The sequence below is a fragment of the Zonotrichia leucophrys genome, chromosome 15 (genome assembly GCF_028769735.1).
Source record: "Zonotrichia leucophrys gambelii isolate GWCS_2022_RI chromosome 15, RI_Zleu_2.0, whole genome shotgun sequence".
Classification (NCBI taxonomy): domain Eukaryota; kingdom Metazoa; phylum Chordata; class Aves; order Passeriformes; family Passerellidae; genus Zonotrichia; species Zonotrichia leucophrys.
This window is the reverse complement of record NC_088185.1, coordinates 11077909-11100259: the sequence shown is the minus strand read 5'-3', so window position 1 is coordinate 11100259 and position 22351 is coordinate 11077909. Positions and strand designations below refer to the sequence as shown.

The following is a 22351-nucleotide window of genomic DNA, read 5'->3' as shown; positions in this document are numbered from 1 at the left end:
AAAAAAGGAATACTCCTTCTCCAAATTCAGAGAGTGGCAATTTCTCACTGTGAGAACAATTCCAGGCCAAAAATACAGAAAAGTGATCAACCCTCTCCATTACCAAATCCATATTCTCCTACAACTTGCCCAACATTTCATTTTAACTTGCCTGCTCAGAGATGTGATACAGAGAGTTCAGAGTATCCACTCACCACTGTGTTACATCAGAACAACCTCTAACTATTAATGGGAAGCTGAAAACACCCAGAGGGGGACAGATTTATCCATGGAGAATGGACTCCAGTTCCACCACAATGTAAACCTGAGCTGGGAACCAGCAGGATTCACAAAGTTCTGAATCCCATGATCTATGTAAGTATAAATAACCATACCTTAAGTGTAAAATAATAACTCAAAACATGAATAACATAGTTAATTTCTTACTATAAAAGCCTTTTCTTTTAATTTTTAACATTGTCAGGTGGCTTTTGATCCATTACCAGTGGGTTTGCTCAGCACAAATGCATCCACAATCCATGAACACATTAGCTTTTACTTATTAAAGACAAGAAACAGCACAACTTCAGTTCTTTTGGGAAATGGATTGTTACAATTGCTCTGTACCTTTGTTTCAGACTGACTCCAAAGTTTGCTTCAATTTCTCACCTGCAAATTCCACAAGAAGCTGAAACTGTGACTGTTGCCATAATCACTGGGGGGATTTCAACAGGTATAGAAATCCTGGTTTACTCTACCTATAGTGAGAGTTCAAGTTTTTTCAACACTGTTTCCCAAAATGTTAAAGCTTCTTCAAAGTCAATTAAGATGCTGATAGAATGGATTTACAGAAATAAAATATTGGCCAGGTAGAACTTAAAAATTTCTATTTTCTATAGTTAGTTTCTTTTGTGCTTTCCTAAGCAACTCATCATTTGCAACATGATCCAAGATTCATTTTAGATGATAAATTATTAATGTGGAGTTCTTTGCAGGGGAGGTTTCAGTGGTGCTAAAAACACCCTTAAAACCAACCAAGCAAAAAAACCCCAAACACAAACAAAAAATTACAACAAAAAACCCAACAAACAACCAAACAAAAACCACCCAGTCAAAGCATCCATCATTTAATAGACTCAGGTTATTGTCCCATGATAGCTGATGACTGATAGAGTATTACATTTGTATGTGAAGTTTTTGGAGCTCCAGAGGATACAAAACAGCAATAACACAATGCAGTGTGCTGAATCCCTAGGAAAAAACTGTCCCAGTTGATTTCCCAGGCAACATGAGCATGTTGTTGAGGAGATTGCATGTCTGTGACTTTGTACAATAATTGAGCTCAGCAACAGAAGAAACCCTTAGGAAGTATATTTCTTGGTGGGGAAAAAAAACCAAAAAAACCAACCAGAAATGGATATTTTCTTAGATTTGTTCCTGAGTCATTTTGCAGTGTAAGCATTTTTTTCTTGTCAGCACTGAAGCCCAGCTAACCTGCTCAGCTGCAGCAGAGTGAACCATCTCCCCTCTCACTCAGGACACACAAGGCCATGGCTGCCCAGCCAAAGCCTGTGCTACGAGCACAGAGTAAATTCACCTCCCTTTGAAACAGACTCTGGAACTGAACAACTGCACAGAACATCATAAGGTCAAAATATTACATATTTGGATAAAGAGCTCCTTTTGTACCCTCACAGATTCATTTTTTCCACCAAATGCTACATTTGTGTCCTTGCCAACAGGCAGCACAATTGCCAAAGTGAAGATTATCTGATAAAAAAAGACACAGAGTTCCTAGATCTCTATTCATCATATTCTAGGAAGCTGCTCTAACTTACGTCAAAAGGAAAAATAATAAAAGCATGCTCAAGCTCTTTTTTCCACTTTTTCCAATTTCTTAAAGTGGGAAAAATGGCAGAGAATCCAGAATATTTTCAGATTGATGCACTTCTTTATTGATAAATATCTGTATTTCTCAGCAGCTCAAATCTGAGTCCTGTTACAATTATTTTTAAAGATACTGCTGATTCTGCAATGATTGAATAAATAACCCAAGAAACAGTACCTTGTAACTATTCACAGGTTTTCCTTCATTTAAATTAATTGCAATATGAAATTCAGAGCATTATCTATATTTTTTAATGCCAGCAAGCCTGACATGCTGGATATTAATACTAGAAACATGGAATTCTAAGCTAGGTACAACAAAGTATTATAGTTCAGAGAGCTGTTAGAAAAATTAGAGGGAAATAATGTTTTCCATTTTATGCACCTGTGTGACCATTCTTTCTTACTCAAGAGAATGGAGAAGAATAGCATTCTTATCTGGCAAGATTTTTCAAAATATTAGACAGCTGTGTTAAAACAACCAAGTTCCTACCTGGACTTCTTTTAGGCTTGGAAATATTTAATACTGGGCTCTGATTCTCAAGTGGAGAATGAAAAGTAATAAACATTTTTCCTGGATGGAGAAACCACAGTGGAAACTATGCAGTCTGCATTTGTGTACTTCCAAGCCTGATAGTTTAAAAGATTTATTTTCAAATAGTTTTAAAATACTTGGAATGCATAAAAGCAATCAGAGTTATTTTACACGATTGTTTTAAAAGGCAAAACTGTATTGATACCACCCTTCATTCTGACCTGCCACTTGTTTCCTGCTCCCACAAGAGAATGTCACCTCACTAGCTAAGATTTCTAGAGAATTATCAAAAATAACACACTAAAATGACATCATTTTTGACTACAAGCCTTTTTGGCAGACAGGTGAGCCCACGGCACTGGCAATGTCTTCTTGCATTAAGACAAGGATGTTGTGTTTCAGCTACACAGAGAAAGGTTTACATAACAATTGTACCGCCCTGCACAGGGAGCCTGCAGCAAGGGAACTCTCAGCAAGAAAGTTTGGGTAAGTTTGTCCTCCCTCATTTCTAAAATTAAAGCTCACTATTTCTGGTTAGAGAGCATTGTTGCAGAGAAGTGTGGCACTTGCAGAAACAGTTGACACTTAGCAGCAACTCAGGCTGACTCGAGGATTGTCCTCTGGAACTTCCAAAACATTCTTCTCTAGCTCTGTGGAAACAAAAAAGTTATAAAATCAACATACAAGAAATTATACCATCTGATATTATGGGCAACAAAAGCTGGATGCAGGCTCAGTCACTCCTGCAGGATAAAACCTGGGCAGACAATGATATGAAAATATGCTTGCAGGTGTTTGAAACTGGCTCTAATGCTTGAAAATGGCTCTAATGCTGTCCTCCCCAATTCTTTGGTCTATAACAAGAAAAATGCACACAAAAAGCAAAACTCCACATACTGATGAGATTTCCTGCCCCAATTTGGGCCCTGTGCCCAGGAGTGCTCTCCAGCTCCTTTATCATGGACTGTTCAAAGGCCAAGGCAGCAACTCGGGAAAAGAATTCTTTGACATTTTCTCCTAGGAAACAAGACAGAAGTGATGTGTTTTTATAAAGGCACATCAACAGATGAGAAAGCATAACAAGCACATCTGTAAACAGCTGACTGCTCAATATTGGGCCAGAACAGGCCTCTCCAACAATCTGTCTCTCATTCTGATCACTGCAAAAAGAATTTCTGATTTTCTTACTTTGGAATGCTGTACCCTGTGCTGCACCTTTATTTTTAGCCAGCAACAGAGAGAATTCATCTTGTGGTGTAATCTTTTTCCATTACAAACGTTGAGTAGTAGTGCACATGTGTATTTATGTAACTATCTATGAATTATACATGCTCAGATACTGCAAAGCAGCTTGATTATTTCTTTCTGCACACACAACAGTGAAAACACACATACAAACACTCAAATAAAACCAGCCATTAATAAGCCTGAAGTTTCTCATAGCAACAAAATACAAGAACAACAACAAAAAAACTGGCAATGGGGGGGACAATAAGTTCCTCCCACTGCAACATCAGCCCTGGTGGTGATGCTATTTTTACATCCTTTGCAGTGATTTACCTGTTTTGGCTGAAACCGACCAGTACTCTGCCTGCATCTCCTTGGCAAAGCGGATGGCATCGAGCTCTGTCCTGTCACACACAGCACCTGACTGGGCAAACACGGGACAGCTGAACAAAGGGCTGGGCTGGTGACAGCACCCAGGCACTGCCACAGCACCCACACTGGGATGCTGCCAGTTTTCAGTGGCCTCTCTGACCTTCCTAGACTTGGGCAATCACACATGGCTGCAAGAACATTCGGCTATTTAGTACTGGCTTTACATGGAAGTGTCCACTCAGCTCCCACAGCATGAAACAAAAGAGTTAACAAGTGACCCCTGTATCTAACACATTCCCTGGTAAAGGACTATCAAGTCAGCAGCCAGTTAATGGTCTTTAAATCCTTGTCACCCCATCATTCACAGCAGGGACCAACCAACTAGTAACAGAATAAACAAGTTTGTTTTCAAAGCTTTAAAAATCTTTTTTCTACAGAAAGACAAACACAGGACTGAGAATTGTACAGAGAGACTGCATTCACCCTGTTCTTTTGAAAATTATGTGATATTCAATTAAGTAAGAAACCTTCCCTGTTCCTGAGTAATGTACACACCATTCCTTAAAACCAATTTCCCTCTAATTTTTCCAATAGCTCTCTGAACTCTAACACTCAGTTGTGAGTATCTAGCTTAGAATTTCACATTTCTAGGATTCATATCCAGCATGTCAGGCTTGCTGCCATAACAAAAATACATATAGTGCTCTAAATTCCATACTGCAGCTATTTTAAATGGAGAGAAAGAAGAAAACCTCTGAACAGTTACAGAGCAACAACAAAACCTTCAAGATCACTATATATGTTTTATATGCTTGAAAAATGTCATGCAAGAAATATTTCACTAACTACCCATTTTTTTCAGAGTCTATTCTTTAATTGGTTTCAAGTGGACTGTTCAATTTACCTTTTAAGTTTTTCACTCAAGGTCTTTATCTCAATGACATTGTGCACAACTTGCAAGGGAAATGGCTGGAGGAACTGGGGAAAATCTGATTTCCTTATCTGCACTCAATTTACTCACCACCAAATCTTTTTTTGTTCCAACCAGAAAGATGAAGCTGGAATCTGGCTCATTCTCCCTCAATGCATCTTCTAACCACTGTCTGAAATACCAAAAAAAAAAAAAAAAAAAATCAGTCAGAACAAGGAGTACAGGAGAATATGACAGATAATAAGGTCACAAGAAAAGTGAGTGGAAGAACTTGTGAGAGTATCAAAAGCCTTTTTTCTAGACATAGAGAGCAGTAGCTATTCCAGCTCCTTTGAATACATGTCTCCCACTAAGGAAAAATCATACCATGGCAGAGTACAAATTCAACAATCACTTTAGCACCCACAGAGGATATTTCACAGTGTAAGGGAGAGGGCAAAGTTTGGTGTGAGATAAGGAATAAGAAAGCAAGGAGCAACTGAAAAGGTATGAACCACATAGCAGGTTGGGTACAAATGGGAATAAAGAGTGAAATAATCTATTCAGCATTATAAAACAGCTCCCTATGAAGGCTGTATGATTCTTGTCTCACAAGCTTTTATATTCTTGTTACTCTGGCAATCAAGTTTCTCTTGAGTCATCCAACACAAGTCAAGGAGGGAAGGGAGTGTGTGCGTGTGTGGGAAATCAGGTTCACAGGCTTCAATTACTTTCAGCCAAGCAGAGACACTAATATATATATTATTTTACAAAGTCCTATGTAAATGAGCTAAGCACCATAGTACACATTCAAATAAGAGAGTACAGGTTGTAAAGAAGTCTGTACCTGCATTACAGTCACAACAGCACATTAGAAATACATGCACCCTGAGCTGTGACAGCAGTGTGGGTCACAGATCCATGCAGGGATTTGCAGCCTGCACTAAAAGCAGAATGAGTTCACTCATCACAATCAGTGTGTTCTTGTAGCCAAATCATTACAAAGATCTGAACTAGTAAGTTTAGCTGTATTTACACATACTTGGAGTTGTAATTTTCTCTCCTCTTTCTGACAGCCTATCTCCCATCAGAAATCAGAGAAAAAAATTTGGGATAGCAGTGCATCTAAAAAATGAAAGGCCCTTGAGACATGCATGAGATGCATCTCATCAATTTTATCATTTACATTAGATTCCAGCCTGTTATTCTATTTATACCAAATGAAGTAAAAAAAAAAAAAGCTTTTGGAGTGCACTTCATCTTTTGCTGCATGTCTAGCTTTGGAAGGATCAAGCTTTTACTGAAGTGCCTCCCTCTCTGCACTGACTTTAAAGGAAGTCAAGTGTAAGCAGTTCAAATTTATGCTCTGCATTTTCTTCAGAAAAATCCCTCCCTATGTAATCCAAACTAGTAACTGTCATTTTTAATTTCTTAGCTCAATAGAAAATACACTCATGATCCAGCAAGCTCTTAACACCTACATATGGAAGGCAATTAAACCTGCTGTAAAAACCTTTAAAAGATAAGCCAAAATGCAGAAACTTACTTGGTGTGATCCAAAGTTTGGATATCAGCCAGATCAAACACTGTTATTATAGCTGCAATAAAAGACAAGACCAGAAAAAAAGGTAATTAAATTAGAAAGTGTATCAGAAGTCTCTCCAACCTGCCTTGTTAAACAGAGAGAATGTTTATGTATAAGGTGTAAGAACAGATTTAACACATAGGAAGTGCAAGACTACCCATTTGCTCATTCCTTTTCTTTTTCTAGCACCCAATAAGACCTAAATCCTCAATGTTTTATCTATAATGCTATCAACCCTTTCATTTTGGAACCACAAATTAACACGGGATTGTCTCTTACCAAAGGGAAAGCCAGAAATATCCACTTCCAACTCCAGCATTAATCTCACCCAACCTCAAATTCTTTCCCCCCAGTCACAAGTGCCACTTTCTATCATTGCACCATCACAACACTCAGAGCTTGCAGATGTGACAACACATCAAGTCATTGACTTCTTCATGCCTTCTTCCCTGCCACAATGGACAATCCATTCCACCACAGTGTGTCTGTGGGTACCCCCCTGAGGAGCCTATATGGATATAGGCTGCTGTACAAAATACAGGCTCCAACAAAAGCAGGATCAAATTAATATTGCTCTCACCCTCTGCTCCTCGGTAGTAAGCAGATGCAATGCACTTGAACTTCTCCTGACCTGCTGTGTCCCATCTGTGCAACAGGGGGAAAAAAGAAATTTCACGGTAATGAAAGCCAGGGTAACCTGAGTAAACATGTTAATGAAGCAGCAGACTGGTACAAGGCAGAGAAGAATGTGATACCAGGGAGGTGTCACCATCTGGAACATGTTATTCATTAACTACTGAGAGAAATACACTACAGCTCTATGAGTCAATGAAGACATGCAAACACCATTTTTACCTTTTCTTAAAAAATACTCATTTTGGGGACAATTCAAATATTTGTATTCTGCATGCTAATACCCCATCCTTAAAACATTTTTTTTCCTTTCACCTATGTAATTTGCATGTATTTCTAGGGCAATCTAGTTTTGTAAATTTTCTGTGCTAATACTAGCTCAGTCATGTATTAGCCCATGTTAGAATCTTGCAACTGCTAGATAAGATATCTGTCTGTACACTATAAATTAGAGACCTGCAGCTCAGTCTAGCAGGTACTAATGACACCATTAAATAAAATTAAGAATGTCCTTCTCATTAATGAGCATGATAGGCAGTGCCTTCAGCTACTGCCAGCACTACAGAGTTTGGGGTTTTTTGCAGCCTCGTACTGCCAGTCACAGATACTTGCAAATGTATCTTGTATGGAAATCTCTCAGCAAGAGGGGGCACTAGTGCTTATCATATGGAAATGTTCTACCCAGCTCCTGAAGACTCTGCAGATAAGGCAACCTGACCTTATTGCTTCAGTTTGCAAAATGCTGATGGCATGAGTCTGGATTTTCAGAGGGACTCAAGTTCCAAAAGGAAAGCACCTGGCAAAACTTCCCAAACACAGTTACAGTGAAATCAGTGGGAAATGGATTTTTCAATAAATACCACAAGCCATCTATTTACATCAGTGATCTCACCAGGAAAAAAAAGTGTTCCTAAGTAAAAAGGTTTTCAAAATTCATGCACTAAAATATCTCATGCAAAGCATCTTATTTCTGCTCTAGGTCACACTACAGGTGATTCCATAATCCCTCTACAGAACAGTGTTGCTGGCCACCAGAAACACAAAGGGACACCACTCCACAGACCCAAAGCAGGTGGAAGAAGGGCAGGATTCCCACAAGTCTGACAAGCAAAGTTGAAAATCAAAGATATTAGGTTCACATTCTAATAAAACCACTCCAGCCTTTCTATGATTTAGGGATAATTAATTAATTGCTAATTAAGAGATGGTGAAATCATTAGACAGCTTATCATTAATTTCAATGACTGCAGCCAGTAAAGCCAAGCTCAGTGCTCACTGTGCCTGCTAAACTCAGATCACAGACTGGGGTTGCACCAGCACTGGTGGCTGTGACAAAAGCTTCCACTTCTCTTTTATGAATGTTGAGTAAAAGTGACAGAACTCCACTGAAATAGTACAAGACATTCAAGATGAATTTTCATTTACAAGCTTGTAGTATTTTTTTTAGGCATGAGAAATACTAAACCTGCAAATCCATAGACAGAATATTTTCTTCAGATCACATTACTCTTTGTGCAATTGTATCATATTTTAAAAATCTTTATTCCACTACAGCCTGCAGCAATTCAAGCTCTGCTGAGACTGTACTCTGTGCAATGCTTAACCATGCTCTTTCAACTCACATCTGGAGGTTATATGGCATTCCAATTATCTCAAAACGTTCAATCTCAAAATCTACTCCAATGGTTGCCTTGTAGTCTCGGTCAAAATTATCTTTACAAAATCTGCAATGGAAAAAAAAGAGGATGAAAAGCTCATAAGACAAGTACAAATAATTGCAAAACTAACACTGACTAGGGTAAATTATGAAAAGAAAAAACTAACTGTGGATTTGCTATATAATGTAGAAGTAGACATAAAAACATAAAGACACTAAAAAAAGAAGAAAAGGAGATACTGTTTAACAAACTAGAAAGCACATATATCTAGTAATCTCTCAGGATAATGTGAGACTCAGAATAAAACATCTTTGGGGTCTCAAGGGAGGTACAGTATCTTCCAGTTTTAGTTACAGGGGAACATATTTTGGGTCATAACTAATGACCCAAATGAAACCTAGACTCAGACACTGAAATTGTTTTCTAGTTGTTCAGCCTTTAGACTGGATTCCTTAAGAAAACACTGTATCATATTTGACAAGATAAAAATACCTAAGAATGTAACATATCCTGATTGCAGTGCTAGAGCACAACTTTCTGTGGTGATGTACCAAGACTGTCTCATACTCTTGACTTCATTTTCTCTTCATTTAATAACAAAACCACAAAGTACCAGCTCAGGTTCAACCAGAACCATGAAGCACTGCTCTGAAGCCAGCAATGGAAACATTATAACATTTCTCTGATAAACAAGAGAATCAAACCATCAGCTGAGATATACCATACCTGTTGATAAGACTGGTTTTCCCAACATGCAGGTCTCCTATCACAACCACTTTGGATATTTTCAGCCTGTTATAAATATTTGAAAATATTACATAGTGTTAGTAGTAATTTCACAGTTTCCTTTTACAAATTCTGATTTAGATCTTGAAATTTCAAGTGAGGAGCACAGGTACCTGTGACTTCAGTATATCTACGTGCCACTGTGCTGCATGGTGAGTTTTTAACTGTGAGAAAGAAAGCACCAAGAACCCAAAACCTTCTGCAGCAGAAATACTCCATTTCTTACTTTGTTAATTTTTTTTCTTCATTTCAATTCAGTGGAACAAATTTCATTAAATTAAAATTGCTTTGACTACAAGTACATGCATTTGGCATAATTTTACATAAGTTTACACATAAGACCATAGTGCATCTGCATCCTTTGCATTCCAATTTATCCCAAGTTCCTGTTTGTACTATTAAAGTCAATGAAAGTCCTAAGTGCAGAAATAAGAAATTGCTGATAATAAAATAACCCACTGCAGAATGTACCTCTAGGAAAAACAACCCACAGGGTTAGAGGCAATACATTTTCTGTCTATCTGGAATAATATTAATCTGAACCTGGCTTCATGCAAATAATCCTCTTTGCTCTGGGTCCTCCCCCAGGACACAGCAGATGGGCTTTAGGTGACTCAGTCTGCATTCTTAAAATTGAAACTGGATCTCTTTGAGGACATCCAGGTGGATAAGTGAATTTAAATTCATTTGTTGACCTAAACTTGGATTGACATCTCTTGTGCAAATGGTACAAAAATGGCTTAAGAGGTTTAATGCTCTTTTCTATCAAGGAATGGCCTTTTAACAAAGGAGTTAATCTTCTATTGAATACTATTTCTGGTTACATCAACTTCCATGTGATGCTGCTTCCAAGTTTATCTATTCTAAATGGCTGAAAAATTGATTGGTAAACTGCATGACTAATATCTCTAAAAAAGAAAAAAAGAAGTTTTTTCTGTGCCAGTCAACATTAACTGGGTGACCACAGACCCCTGTCTTCCTGATTACTGTTACTGAGAAAATACTGAATAAAATCAACAACCTTAAGGGAAAAGCCAAGGAGTAAGTGATGGTTTAGAGGTGTGTGTTCCATTAATTTGTACTGGGGGAAGAAACTCCCTGGATCAGACCATTTAACACAGTGATGGACTGTCAGGAGAGTATTAAATAAAGCCATTAGCTGCTGAATTTATCAGACTAGCTTTCCAAAGGACAAAGAAATATTTTATTAGTTGGGGTAATGGAAAAGGAAAAAGTGATGGTTATTCCTGACAAGCTTTACAAGTACTGTACAAAACACTCTGGCTGCCCTTCCTATGCCCATTCCACCAAAAATGACCAAATAATCATCATATCTAGAAAGCAGTGACAGAGAAGTAGTTTAATTCTATTCACATATAGCTTTTTAGTTATACTCTGTTACCAGAATAAATTACATAGAGAGTTGGTTTACTATAGAAATAAAAAACCCCTAATAATAAAAATCCCAAATGAATACAACTTGGAAATGGAGAGGAAAAATACCTCAATTCAATAATCCATATCTTACTTGGAAAATTGTCCAGACACTTGTAACAAATTTACATGAAACTAAGATAGTGACTGCGTTTCTAAAAATGGAATAAAGTCACTGATGTCTCTCAGGGTGACATTTTCAGTTAATTTTTTTTTTTTTAGCAAGACTCCCTAGTGAAATGAATATAAAGTTGCATTTAAAGATGGATATCATGACAAGTCTCATGTCAGCAACTCCAGAGCTGGAGGAATAGTGAGCTAATTGTCAGTATTCTTAGGAGCTCCACTTTATGGAGGATCCTTCACATTGAAACCAGAAGCATTTATCACTAAAATGTACAGCTGTTTATTTTAACTGAATAGTGATGATTTCAACACAGTTTAGCTGTCTTGCCTTACTTCAGAGATTAAATCAGTAATAGTAACAGATCTGGTGGAGAGATAATGCAGGGAAAAAACCAACTTCAAGATTATTAGTAGAGTATAAATCAGTTTATCCTGATTTTTAAATGCTATATATTTACCAGAATTTTGCTCCAGTTTTAAGGAACCTTTTAAGAGAACTTCTCAGCATGTATACTTCAAAAAGGCTAAAGCCAGATTCCCAGATTTTTCAACAAACTTAGAACTGCTGCCTTTATATCCCCGCAAAGCCTTTATTAACTGCTCCTTTGGAACACCTACAGAGAACACAGCAAGGCTGGATCTGTTACATCCTTTGAACTAAGTGTTTATTTAAAGGGTGTCAAAAACCTTTTCATTTCTAAACTATTTTTCCAATGCTACCTATCCCAGCAGAAGAAGAGGCACTTGATTCATGTACTGTGGAAGAGGTCAGAGAACTGCCCTGTGCAGGGGCTTTGCTGCCTTGAAACATCCTGGAGTGAGGGATGAGGGGAGGAAAGCCAACGAAGAAAGGAGGCTCTAAAGAGTTTTAAACACTTTCTTCCTTGCATACTTGGGTTATTACAAACTTACCCAGCTGTTGCAGTGCTCTGCTGACAAGCAGTCCTGACCTGGGCATGGAAGTGCTCTTTGAGCTGCAGACAGGCCTCAGGTGTGTACCACTGAAAGGAGAGAACAGCTGCTGGGACAAACTGGGCAATGGCTACTGGGCAAGGAGTCAAACTGGCAAGGAAAAACAGATCAAGTGATTGCTCACAGGGTTTGTCAAGAACAGGGTTATCCTGGCATAAGAAAAGGGTAGGTTGGGTTGGAAGGCAGTAAGGTTTCCCCAGAGCTGTTTGTTAAAGCTCCTTGGGACAGCACCATCCTCTGAGCTCCTTTCTGAGTGTCAGTGTCCAGCATTGCCTCAGCACTCATGGCCAAATCCATTTGCTCATCATTCTGTGCCCCAGAAAATGCCTTCAATTGTCCCAACAACCTAAGACACACAAGACAAACATGGATGGGAGCACACCACCAGCAAGTCCTTATTACTGTGAAAATTTTTCAATCTTATATAAGTGTGAAGCACTGCTTTTATTACAAGTCCTTTAACTGGGAATTAGTTAAAAATGAGGAATATATATTTTACCTTGCATTTGCTTAAAATACCTGTGGTACTTTTCATAAAATTAAAAGCAAAATATGTGGCTGAGATCAAGAATGGAAAATACTGAACTCCCTTAAAAGGATCTTTTGAACAACTGAAAAAAACAAGTGGTCCTTGCCCTTCCCTGTTCTATTATACTTCAAATACAAAAGTCTTTGGGGACATCAAAGGTATTTTGTCTGTGTTTCTACAGTGCCTGCTGACTACATTTGATCTACTGTATGACTAAGGTTCTTGTACAAACAGAAAATTAAAATTGCCTCAAATTCTTTAACCAAAGACTTCTAATTAGATTTTTTGGCAAATTTAATGTCAGCTCTGGTTCCTCTTTGCCCTCAGTGTTGGAGCTCTTATGCATGCAATTATTACTGTTTTGCTGAAAAAACAAATATTGTAAGATGACTCTTGTGTCACAAGAGTCCCTTTTTGTAAAGGTTAGAAAGAAGAATGAGGATTGTTATTAAAGAGTTCAGAATGGGACTATGAGGTCACATTAAACTTTGAAAGAATCTTAAATAATTCGCAATTTTAACAGAAGACAACACATGTACACTAAATTAAATTAAAATACCATATTAGCACAATGGAAAGATAGATCAGTATGGCAGGGACTACATACTATGACCAAAGGGACAAAAAAATCCTTACCTTGGGAAACTGGGAGATTATTCTCTCTCTACTCACTGGGGGAACCCAATGCATTAGGTTGGACTTCATGGTCTAAGTTCAGTTAAATTCTACAAGTCTGAAAATACAATAAAGAGAAAAACAGTATTCAGGAATTACCTCAATACAGAAACATTCAGGAATTACCTCCATAAAGACTAACCAAGTTCTTGCAGACTCATCACCTTTTTTTCTTCTCAGTTCAACTGGTGATTCCTCAACTCAGCTTGCAAGGAGGGAAAGTTGTTTCTCATGTACACAGGACCACCTCAGTGTGCTCAGCTGCAGCAGCAAACAGTGGCCCTCTGAAACTACAAGGCACCAACTCTAATTCTCTGGGAGGGCAAAGAATTGCTCACTTAATTCAAGCCAAGTGCTCACAGTTTAGCCCTCAAAGGACTCTGCAGTGTTTAATTTTAAAATCTTGCTCATCACTGTTTCAAATGCCTGTGCACTAAGTACATGAATTAATGTTAGGGATCCCAGATTTCATGTGGTCAGAAGAAGGGAGGAAAGATGCAGCTGCCACATTTCTTGGCACAACATCAAACTTTCATCCCAGATCAGCTCAGAAAGAATGAAATCTGTCTGCCATGAAAAAAGAATAACGTTCACATGAAAATCACAAATGCATTCAGATGTCTCACCTGAGCTACATCAATTTGGTTATGTAAGGAAACCTCGTGGGCTGCTGGGGGAGGGGACCCTTATTAGGGTACTGATTTCTTACTGGCATTCAAAAGAACATTTCTTAAGGGAGCATTTTCATCATGCAGCAAAGTGTAAGAAGGACTCACCGAGCAGCAGCTGATGCAGAGGATTCCAGCCACACGAGCAGCCCAGCCCCTGCTACGTGGCCATAGCAACAGGTTTGCAACAATTCCCTTCCTCCCCTTCCACAGCCCGGGAAGGCGGGGATGCAGTAATTGAACTCCACACAGAGCAGTAGTTTTAAAACAACAAACTCGTTTTAGTGGTCATACAGATTGCTTTGATCAGAAACTGCTCCTCAATAAACCCAGATATCCCTAATTCTGAATAAGGCAACAATTCCATTTTGCTCAAAGATCGTTGTATACATGGATACAAAGAGCAGGATTAACCTATTAACAAGGAACCAATGGAGTGGGGAACTGTCACAGTGCTAATATTAAGCATAGCAGCAATTATAAAGAAACTCCCAAGGGATTTCTCCAGCATTTCAACTTGATTTCATCTCAGCTTTAAAGTCAGAATGCGCATGCCACCAATGAGACATTCTGAATTATATAAATGTCTTTCTGCTCATTAATAATCTTGCTTTCTAATGTACAAAACACCAAAGACAAGGAATAAGAAATTACACAGCCATTTTGCATTACCTAAGTTTTTCAAATTAACTCATTAATTTAGACAGTATTTAGTAAGCCAGAATGCAACTTAGGATGTTAAAAAATTTTGCTATATATTTTATTAGGATTTAAATTTTCAACTTTCAGGAGAAAACAAAGCTCTCCCATTCTAACAGTCATATTTTGATAAAGGAAGAGGTTTTGAGCAAGGAGACAAGCCTCTCCCACTTCTGCAGCAGACTAAAAATGTTAAAGGGCATATCAAAGCAGACCAGTAATTTTAAACAGTGAGCAAATACAGAAGAAAAAACCTAGAGTTGTGTCTTACAAGCACACATAAAAAATAATGCTTAAGAAAAATCACTAGTCCACTACCCAGAATTAATGTTTTAGCCTCCTGTTGTCATCTTACTGCAGAAGTTCCACACTGTTTTCTCCTATCACAAAAGTTTCACACCTTCTTGGTGTTTCTCATGGGCAGCTCCTCAGAGCACTGACTCTTCCTCCTTCACAAAGCACCAACTGACTCTATTCCACTGCACCCAGCCACCCCACTCTGTTATAGCACTCTTCTTCTGCTCATTGCTTACAGCTGTGGCCTGGTAAAGTCAGGCCTGTTCCCAATCTTTGATAACTGGCCCAGCTGCAACTCCTTAGGGGTAAGATTACTTTCTACACTATCTTTATTTTCTTATACTCTATCCCCCTACATTCTCCTCCATGAGAAATTGCTTTTAAATCACTTCGGGCACAAATATGACCTCAACTGTATCAAAACAGCCACTTCCCCACAAAGAACCCAGATTTGCAGCTGATGGGTGCAAAGGTGACATCACAGAATTTATCTATTACCATATGGAGAGTTCTACTTATGTTACTTATGTTACTTGTGACCATAAAAACCTCAAGAGGTCTTGACCCTTGTTCTGGTGTGCTCCTGCCCTTCTGGCCAGCTTGGATGATTTTATGGCAATATCAATGTCTTAATTAAAGTCAGAACTATTAGTGTGGTTCTGAAAACAAGAACTCCACAAGTTGGTAAGAGTTTCAAACGCTAACTTGCTTCCTGCATGTTCTACTTGGAGTTCAACACCTCCTAAGCAAGGTAAACACTTGTCATGTGTACACATATTGACTCAGTGCTCTTCTCCTAGAGCTCTTTCACAAACTAAGCTACAAAAACCACAGTTCAACCATCTCAGTGAATGCAAAGTACAGGAGGGACCAAAACAACCACACAGATATATTTCAAAATTGAGAGGCTATTTTCACTTATACTTGATGTATTTAATCTAAATCTGACACACACATAAGCATATCCCAACTTACCATATCAACAAATAAGACACACCATTACAGGAAAATAATTTAAGAAATAAAAAGCTGCTAAACATACTGAGAATGATGCATATTTTCTCTTCTTAAAGAGCTGAAAGGGGATTCAGTCAGTAGGGAGGGCTGGGAACACAGTGTCTCCATGGCATCACAACCCTCCTTATCTCAACATTGCAAGAACAGTAGTGCCAGCAGCTTCTGTGGATAGACAAAGGATATGAGGAAGGCATACATAAAATAAGTTAACGTCATAACCACTAACAAAATCAGTATTCCAAGCTGCAGTGAAGGACAAGACAAAACAATTCACACCAAAAGCAGATGTAACACTGAGGGACAAGTCTCTGATTTGGTCCTGCACTGTCTACACTGAAAAAAGTTCATGTTCTTCCTGTGGAAATCAGGTGAACTTTTACAAGTACATAGTGGAAGTCTAATCTAATTCAGGTAAATCACCTGTAAAGTAAATAATCAGCTCTAAAATGTTGCAGAAAAATGAATACTTTCCTTTTTAGAGTAGCAATTTTTCTTTTATGGATTTTGAAGATCAACAAACCAGAACCTATTCCTGTGATGCATTTTAATCCGGCTGATCAGAATTACTTTGGATTTGTATAATCCTTTTTAAGAACTTTGATTATTACAATTGTTACTCAGACATAATGAAAAACATCTCAATGACTTCACTATCTGCACTATCCTTTTATAGCACAAGCTGTTCAGAGTTTTTTTCCTGATACCAGATAACATCTGACAATCCAGAACACCCTTAAATTGTGCCACAACATTGCAATGATCCGTTCTTCCCGCGTACCATCTTCTGAACAGTTATGTGAAACTGAGTAATGATGGAAACCCTCACTACACATTCTAGCTGTTCATAGTGACATTTTAGAGAAGATTAGGAATGAAAATCTAGTCCAAAACTGCTGTGCTCCCTTCAGCCCTGGTACCCCTGGGCACTCGCCTGCTGTATTTCTGCCCTTAACTCGACCACCATTTTGTTCGCTCGGAATTTTCCTCGATTTTGTTCAAGTAAAACTACTTTGAAAACAGGGGGCGAGAAGAGAAACTCCACACTTGAGCAGAGATCTGAGGCAGCACGGCTGCCACTCCGGGACCTCACGGCGACATCCCCATCCCCGTCCCCTCACGGCTCCCCTCAGCGGCCGCGCCCCCGCTGCCACCTACGCCATTGACGTAACTCCCTCAGCGCGGGCACTGCCAAGCGCGACACTTACGCTGGTGACGCAGCCGGACCCGGGGCTCGGCGGCGTTAGTCGCTATTCACGAAGAGGCGCGTACGCAAAGAGCGGGCGCTGTGGCAACCAGGGCACGCGCGCGCTGAGGGGCGGCCGGCGCTGAGGGGCGGGAGCGGGGGCTCGGTAATGACACACGGCGCTTTCGATTATTTTGTTATTTCGTTTGCCTCGAAGGGAGAAGTGGAGCTGTTTAGAGGCTGTTTTAACTTTTGGGTTTGTTTTTGCTGTTAGCAGTTTTCTGTATTGGAGGTCGAAGTGTTCAATCTGCTGAGGCGCTTTCCGTACTGAGGGAAGGGTGGGGGTCGGGGGGCAGCCCTCACGTATTCTATCAAACGTTACCGAATTCTGAGGGCAGGATTTAACCAGATCCCTTTAAAATACTTTTTTTTTCCTTAGGGAAAAAGGAGGTATTTTGTTTTGCTTTGCTTTAATTTTATTATTTTGAGCCCTCTCCGATTTTGGGCATTGGGCTGCTTCACTTGAAGCCTTTAAAAAGCATTCCCTTTATCAATTCAACCCTTCCTTGAAATGTTAAGCTTTCTCTCTCTCTTTTCTTTACAGTGTTCAGTGAGAACTAAACCAGATTAAGACAATTCAGCAGATGAACACACATTAGTGCTGATGATGCACGATCCCAGCCTCTTTCACAGCTTCCTGACAGCGTATGTTTGCTCAAAGAGCTCCTTGGGGACACAGAGCACTGTTCAAAGTCAGTAGGTGTCTTTATGGTACATTATCTGCCCAGTCACCACGTACAGCCATTTTGGACTATTTTTAGGGATAGGGAGAACCTTTCTCAGGAAGATTTGGGATGGCACAGCCTCGTATCTCAGCGTACCTCCCCCCTGACATAGACCCCACCAAAGCTGCTCTGGCCTTTGGGAGGAGAGCCCTTCCTAAGCTGAATGAGGAGCTGCAGTCTCCCGAGCTGCTGACGCAGCAGCGGGCACTGATGGCTCTCTGCGATCTGGTCCACGATCCAGAAAAAGTCTACGAGGCAATAGCATTAGGTAAGTGGTCAGTTCTCACTGGCTCTGACACCGTGGGCCAGGCTCAGGGGGGAGCCCCACTTCACTTTCTTCTATTACTTTTTCCTTACAATATCATCGATCATGCAAGACGCCCAGGAAAAATTTCCGATTTCTTTTACCTTAGAAAGGTAAAGAATATTATAAGACCATATACATGACAGTTATTATAAGAATTATCATCACTTTAGGATTCATCACAGGCTCATTGTAAGTTTTATCAACCTCTAAATACAAAAGTAGTGCAGAATCTTTCCATAGAATCATAGAATTGTTAAGGTTGGGAAAGACCTGTGAGATAATCCAGTTCAACTGTTAACTCTGCCCTGTCATGATCACCACTAAACCATGTCCCCAGACTTTATTCCAATTTTAGCTAATTCCTAACATAGGCTAATAAAAAACCCCACCTAATTAGTTCAAAGTTAGAACCCCTTCACCATCATCACCCACTTGCCTGGAACTTGATGACAAATTAGAAAAGAAAGGAATATAACCAAATATCTCATACTCAGCAGGACTACATCTGGCCACCACTTATTTTTAAAGCTTGGAAGAATCCTGAATTTTGATTTTTGGGGGGGAAAGAATCCCCAAACTACAAGTTTATTTTTGCAATTTTAGCAGTCTGTGGTATATCTACGTAGCTCATTATGTAACACAGGAAAAAATACTTGTTTGCTACTGCATTTTCTCCATTTACTTCCTTTACCTTTTTTTCTTCTCATAAAAGAGACTAGTCATGTTCAAAATTTATTAAGTTAGTGTTTGATGAACAGTTGATTGCCAAAGCAATGTGAGATTTTTGTTAGTTTGGGGTTGTTAGGTTTTTTGGCTCTGGTGAGTGCCATATGTGCATACACAATCATTAATGGTTCACCACATTTATTTCTGTTCAAAAAAGACAAGTGAGTGTCAATCCTGCAAAAACATGCTTTTCTAAAGACATCAATAGCTCTACTGTCTTATTTTTAGAGTTATGTCACTTTATATTTGCAGGATTAGGATTTAACTTGATAAGGAGTCAGGAGCTTGTTTGTAGCGTGACATTTTTGGCAGTAGGCCTTGAAATTTGAAAGTTTCTTCCTTACTTGAGATATGACAATGAGAATTTCACTGTCAGGACAAGCTGGAATTTCTGAGGCACTTCAAGTTGTGAGATAAACGCTGAATATTGCTATTTTCAAAATAATGCTGGAAGTAAGAAATGTTAAAATGAATTCTGATGTCTCGTAGGATTCTTGGACAGCCTGAAGGCTTTGCTGGTGCATGAAGACCGAACTGTCCGGCAGAAAACAACAGAAGTTCTCTCTGTAATGGCTTTGCACAGTATTGGCAGGTGGGTGCAATTCCAAAGTTTTCTGAACCCTGTGGGAAGCGATGTTGCAGTGAGAAATAAGAACAGCACCTAAGTTTTGTCAGACAGATGCAGCATAAAGAGGAGCAGTTAAGATTAAATATCTCAAATACATACAAGTTTTATTATGTTGTGTTAAATGTGCCCTCCATTGTTGTTTCTAGGGAAGGGCTCATATGAAGGGGAGTCATCTGAGGATTAAATATCTCAAATACATACAAGTTTTATTATGTTGTGTTAAATGTGTCCTCCATTGTTGTTTCTAGGGAAGGGCTGATACGAAGGGGAGTCATCTGAGGATTAAATATCTCAAATACATACAAGTTTTATTATGTTGTGTTAAATGTGTCCTCCATTGCTGTTTCTAGGGAAGGGCTGATACGAAGGGGAGTCATCTCTGCCCTGGCTGGGCTCCTGGACGATCCAGTGGATATCTGTCGAAAGAACACCCATCAGGTCTTTGACATGCTGGCAAGATTACCTGAAGGTAGGAGGCTTTAAGCAGTTCAGTATTCAAGTAGACAACACAGAGAGGAAATCAGGTAAATTCACCTATGCTCCAGATTTAATTTATTCCATTTCCCTTGCAACTCATATTTTAAAAAAGTATCTTGTCTATTTTTGCTCATCTTCATTTTCGTTAGTTAACTTAGGTTTTATGCAAGTTAAGGCAACCTGCTCAAGATACAGTGCACTGCATGCTTGAATTGGTATTTCAGAATCTTGCATCAAAATTTCACTTTTTCCCTTCTGTTCAGGGTGTGGATCAGCTGTTCATCACAGTGCATTAGTTTCATAAGTGTTTTCATCTGAACATTAGTCTTAAACTTCTCTTCCAGTTGATAAAAATTACAATTTTTAAAATGAAATTGTAACTGAAATTCAGTTACAATTCAGTAGAAACGTTCAGTTAAAAAACCATGCTGTTTAAATTCATAGCAAAGTATATTGTCTGAGAAATTCAGTGCCATTACTGATGCTTGAAAAGAATTAAATTAATGCTTAGAGCCTTGCTAACTGTACATGAATTCTAAAAAATCTAAAGATGTATTTTTACATGGAAGCAATCCTTTTTGAAGTCTTCAATAATTCCATCCATATGAAGGATATTAATATGTTGGGCTAAACAACTTTGTGAACATCAGTATGGAAAAGTCTGTAAAAGCAGCTCTGAGTAATTACTGGAAAAGGTGGGGGTTTTTGAGTCATGTGTTCTGATTATTTAGATTAAAAATATAATGTATCTATAAAAATATACATGCCTGTATTTAAGAGCTGGAAGATAAATCCTGGAGCAGAATTGTATCAGTGTAGAATGGACTCACATACATAGATATATATGTTCAGTAGAGAACAAGAGGGAGAAGGGCCAGCAGGAGGAGAAAATTAGGAACATTAAAGAAATTAATAGCAAAACTTCCTCTCTTTATAAAAACAATTTGTTGACATATATAATACTTGATAATGTTAGTGAAAGGGTGTTATGCAATGATAAATGACCTTGGAAATAGCAACTGCAAAAATAGTTCTAGGAAAAAATATCTTTCATTTTGGTGTGGTTAACACTGGAAAGGTTTAATAATTCTTACCCATTACCTATCCTGTCATTTATGGATACTTCATGCTTTTAGGCAAAAATTGAGGTGGAATGGATGGGGTGATGGATTTTTAAGCTTGCCAGAACCTCTGTTTGGGAAGAGCCCAAGAGATATTTCTGCTACACTGCTGACTCTGAGTGTCTCCACTCTTTCACCCTTGAAAAATCATAACTAATTGAATGTGTGGGTAAGGACTCTTTAAGGATACCTTTTCCCTTCAAAACTTGTTTTGCTGTATGGAGTGCAAACGCTGAAAGGACAGATGGCATTCTTACTGCAGCAGATGGGACATCTCTTCTGTGAATGTCATTGTTGCCCAGGTGAAGTGAAATCCCAGCTGTATTAATGCAGCTCTTTCAGGTGGCAGTGCACTGCATCACTGATAAACCTGAGAACTGAGAAAATAGATGCAAATTTATTGCATGATTTATCCAGGTGGATGACTAAGAGTCAAGGGATTTAATTTCAGCACCTGTCTTCAGCCAACAGATTTTTTTGTTCTAACTTTGCTATGCCTCAGTTTTCTTATACAATCAGAATTTTTTGTAAAGAAAACTCTGTATAAAACATAGTTTATTTCAACATCTTGAATTCTTCAGAGGGAAAGCAGAGTAACCATGAATTACTCAGAATACTAAAATCAAAAACATCATAGGAATTAAATTATTAGAGAGTTAATAGCAAGAAATTGCTTTTCAGAGAACATGATTATGTGACCTGATTATTTAAACATAATTATTTACTTATTTGTTCCTTCCCATGCCTCTGATTTTAAGTCAAGTAGGAGCACAGGTGGTGCTTTACTTTCATTTCTCCTTTCCAAGATAACTTTCACTCAATGGGGACTGGAACTGGCTTCTCTCCTTTAGAAATCCCCTTGGGCCTGTGTTAAAATGTCCTAAGCTTTCCACCTCATCATCTCTAATATTTATGGTAGAAAGACCTTCTTAGTTGAATAAAGATTTGGTTTTTAATATAAAGTGTCTGTTACCCTCCTGATAATTGACTCCACTTTTGGTTTTATCCAGCTTTCTTACCTGGAAGCTGTGCTGTAATGAATGCTGGCATTTTCCTGTCTCTTCTTTCACTGATCTGAATAGGCCACAGTCCAATGAAGGAAAGAGGTGAAGGAGACACAACATCTAACAGGCCA

The 22351-nt window shown here is 38.7% G+C and overlaps 2 protein-coding genes and 1 long non-coding RNA gene across 12 annotated transcripts in view; 1 reads left to right on the top strand and 2 right to left on the bottom strand.

The window, feature by feature from the left end:
• Positions 1-479: 479 nt before the first annotated feature.
• Positions 480-17293, bottom strand: RAB36 (RAB36, member RAS oncogene family). 9 transcript variants are annotated; one of them, XM_064727135.1, is made up of 13 exons: positions 15076-15114; positions 14085-14136; positions 13451-13598; positions 13270-13366; positions 12045-12133; positions 9513-9578; positions 8751-8852; positions 7076-7140; positions 6457-6508; positions 5022-5103; positions 3962-4052; positions 3299-3418; positions 481-3051 (listed from the first exon to the last, which is right to left on the bottom strand). In XM_064727135.1, the coding sequence occupies exons 4-13, from the start codon at positions 13336-13338 to the stop codon at positions 2987-2989; spliced, it is 801 nt and encodes a 266-aa protein (XP_064583205.1). In that variant the 5' UTR covers positions 13339-13366; positions 13451-13598; positions 14085-14136; positions 15076-15114; the 3' UTR covers positions 481-2986. The 9 variants fall into 9 exon arrangements, 8 of the variants coding, with proteins under 8 accessions (XP_064583208.1, XP_064583205.1, XP_064583207.1 ...); XM_064727137.1 differs by lacking the exons at positions 13451-13598; positions 14085-14136; positions 15076-15114 and adding exons at positions 16015-16151; positions 17195-17293; XM_064727132.1 differs by lacking the exon at positions 13451-13598 and having other exon boundaries at positions 15076-15872.
• Positions 17269-22351, top strand: part of RSPH14 (radial spoke head 14 homolog) — a 76797-nt gene continuing 71714 nt past the window's right edge. Inside the window, exons 1-4 of the mRNA XM_064727130.1 lie at positions 17269-17338; positions 17777-18225; positions 19480-19582; positions 19969-20087. Of these exons, the coding sequence (XP_064583200.1) occupies positions 18027-18225; positions 19480-19582; positions 19969-20087 (421 nt within the window). The 5' untranslated portion in view covers positions 17269-17338; positions 17777-18026. The remainder of the gene's footprint in view (positions 17339-17776; positions 18226-19479; positions 19583-19968; positions 20088-22351) is intronic.
• LOC135454734 (uncharacterized) lies at positions 18843-22336 on the bottom strand. 2 transcript variants are annotated; one of them, XR_010442187.1, is made up of 4 exons: positions 22236-22336; positions 21407-21593; positions 19922-20034; positions 18843-19611 (listed from the first exon to the last, which is right to left on the bottom strand). It is a non-coding gene; the product is annotated as an uncharacterized LOC135454734 (long non-coding RNA). The 2 variants fall into 2 exon arrangements; XR_010442186.1 differs by having other exon boundaries at positions 18843-20034.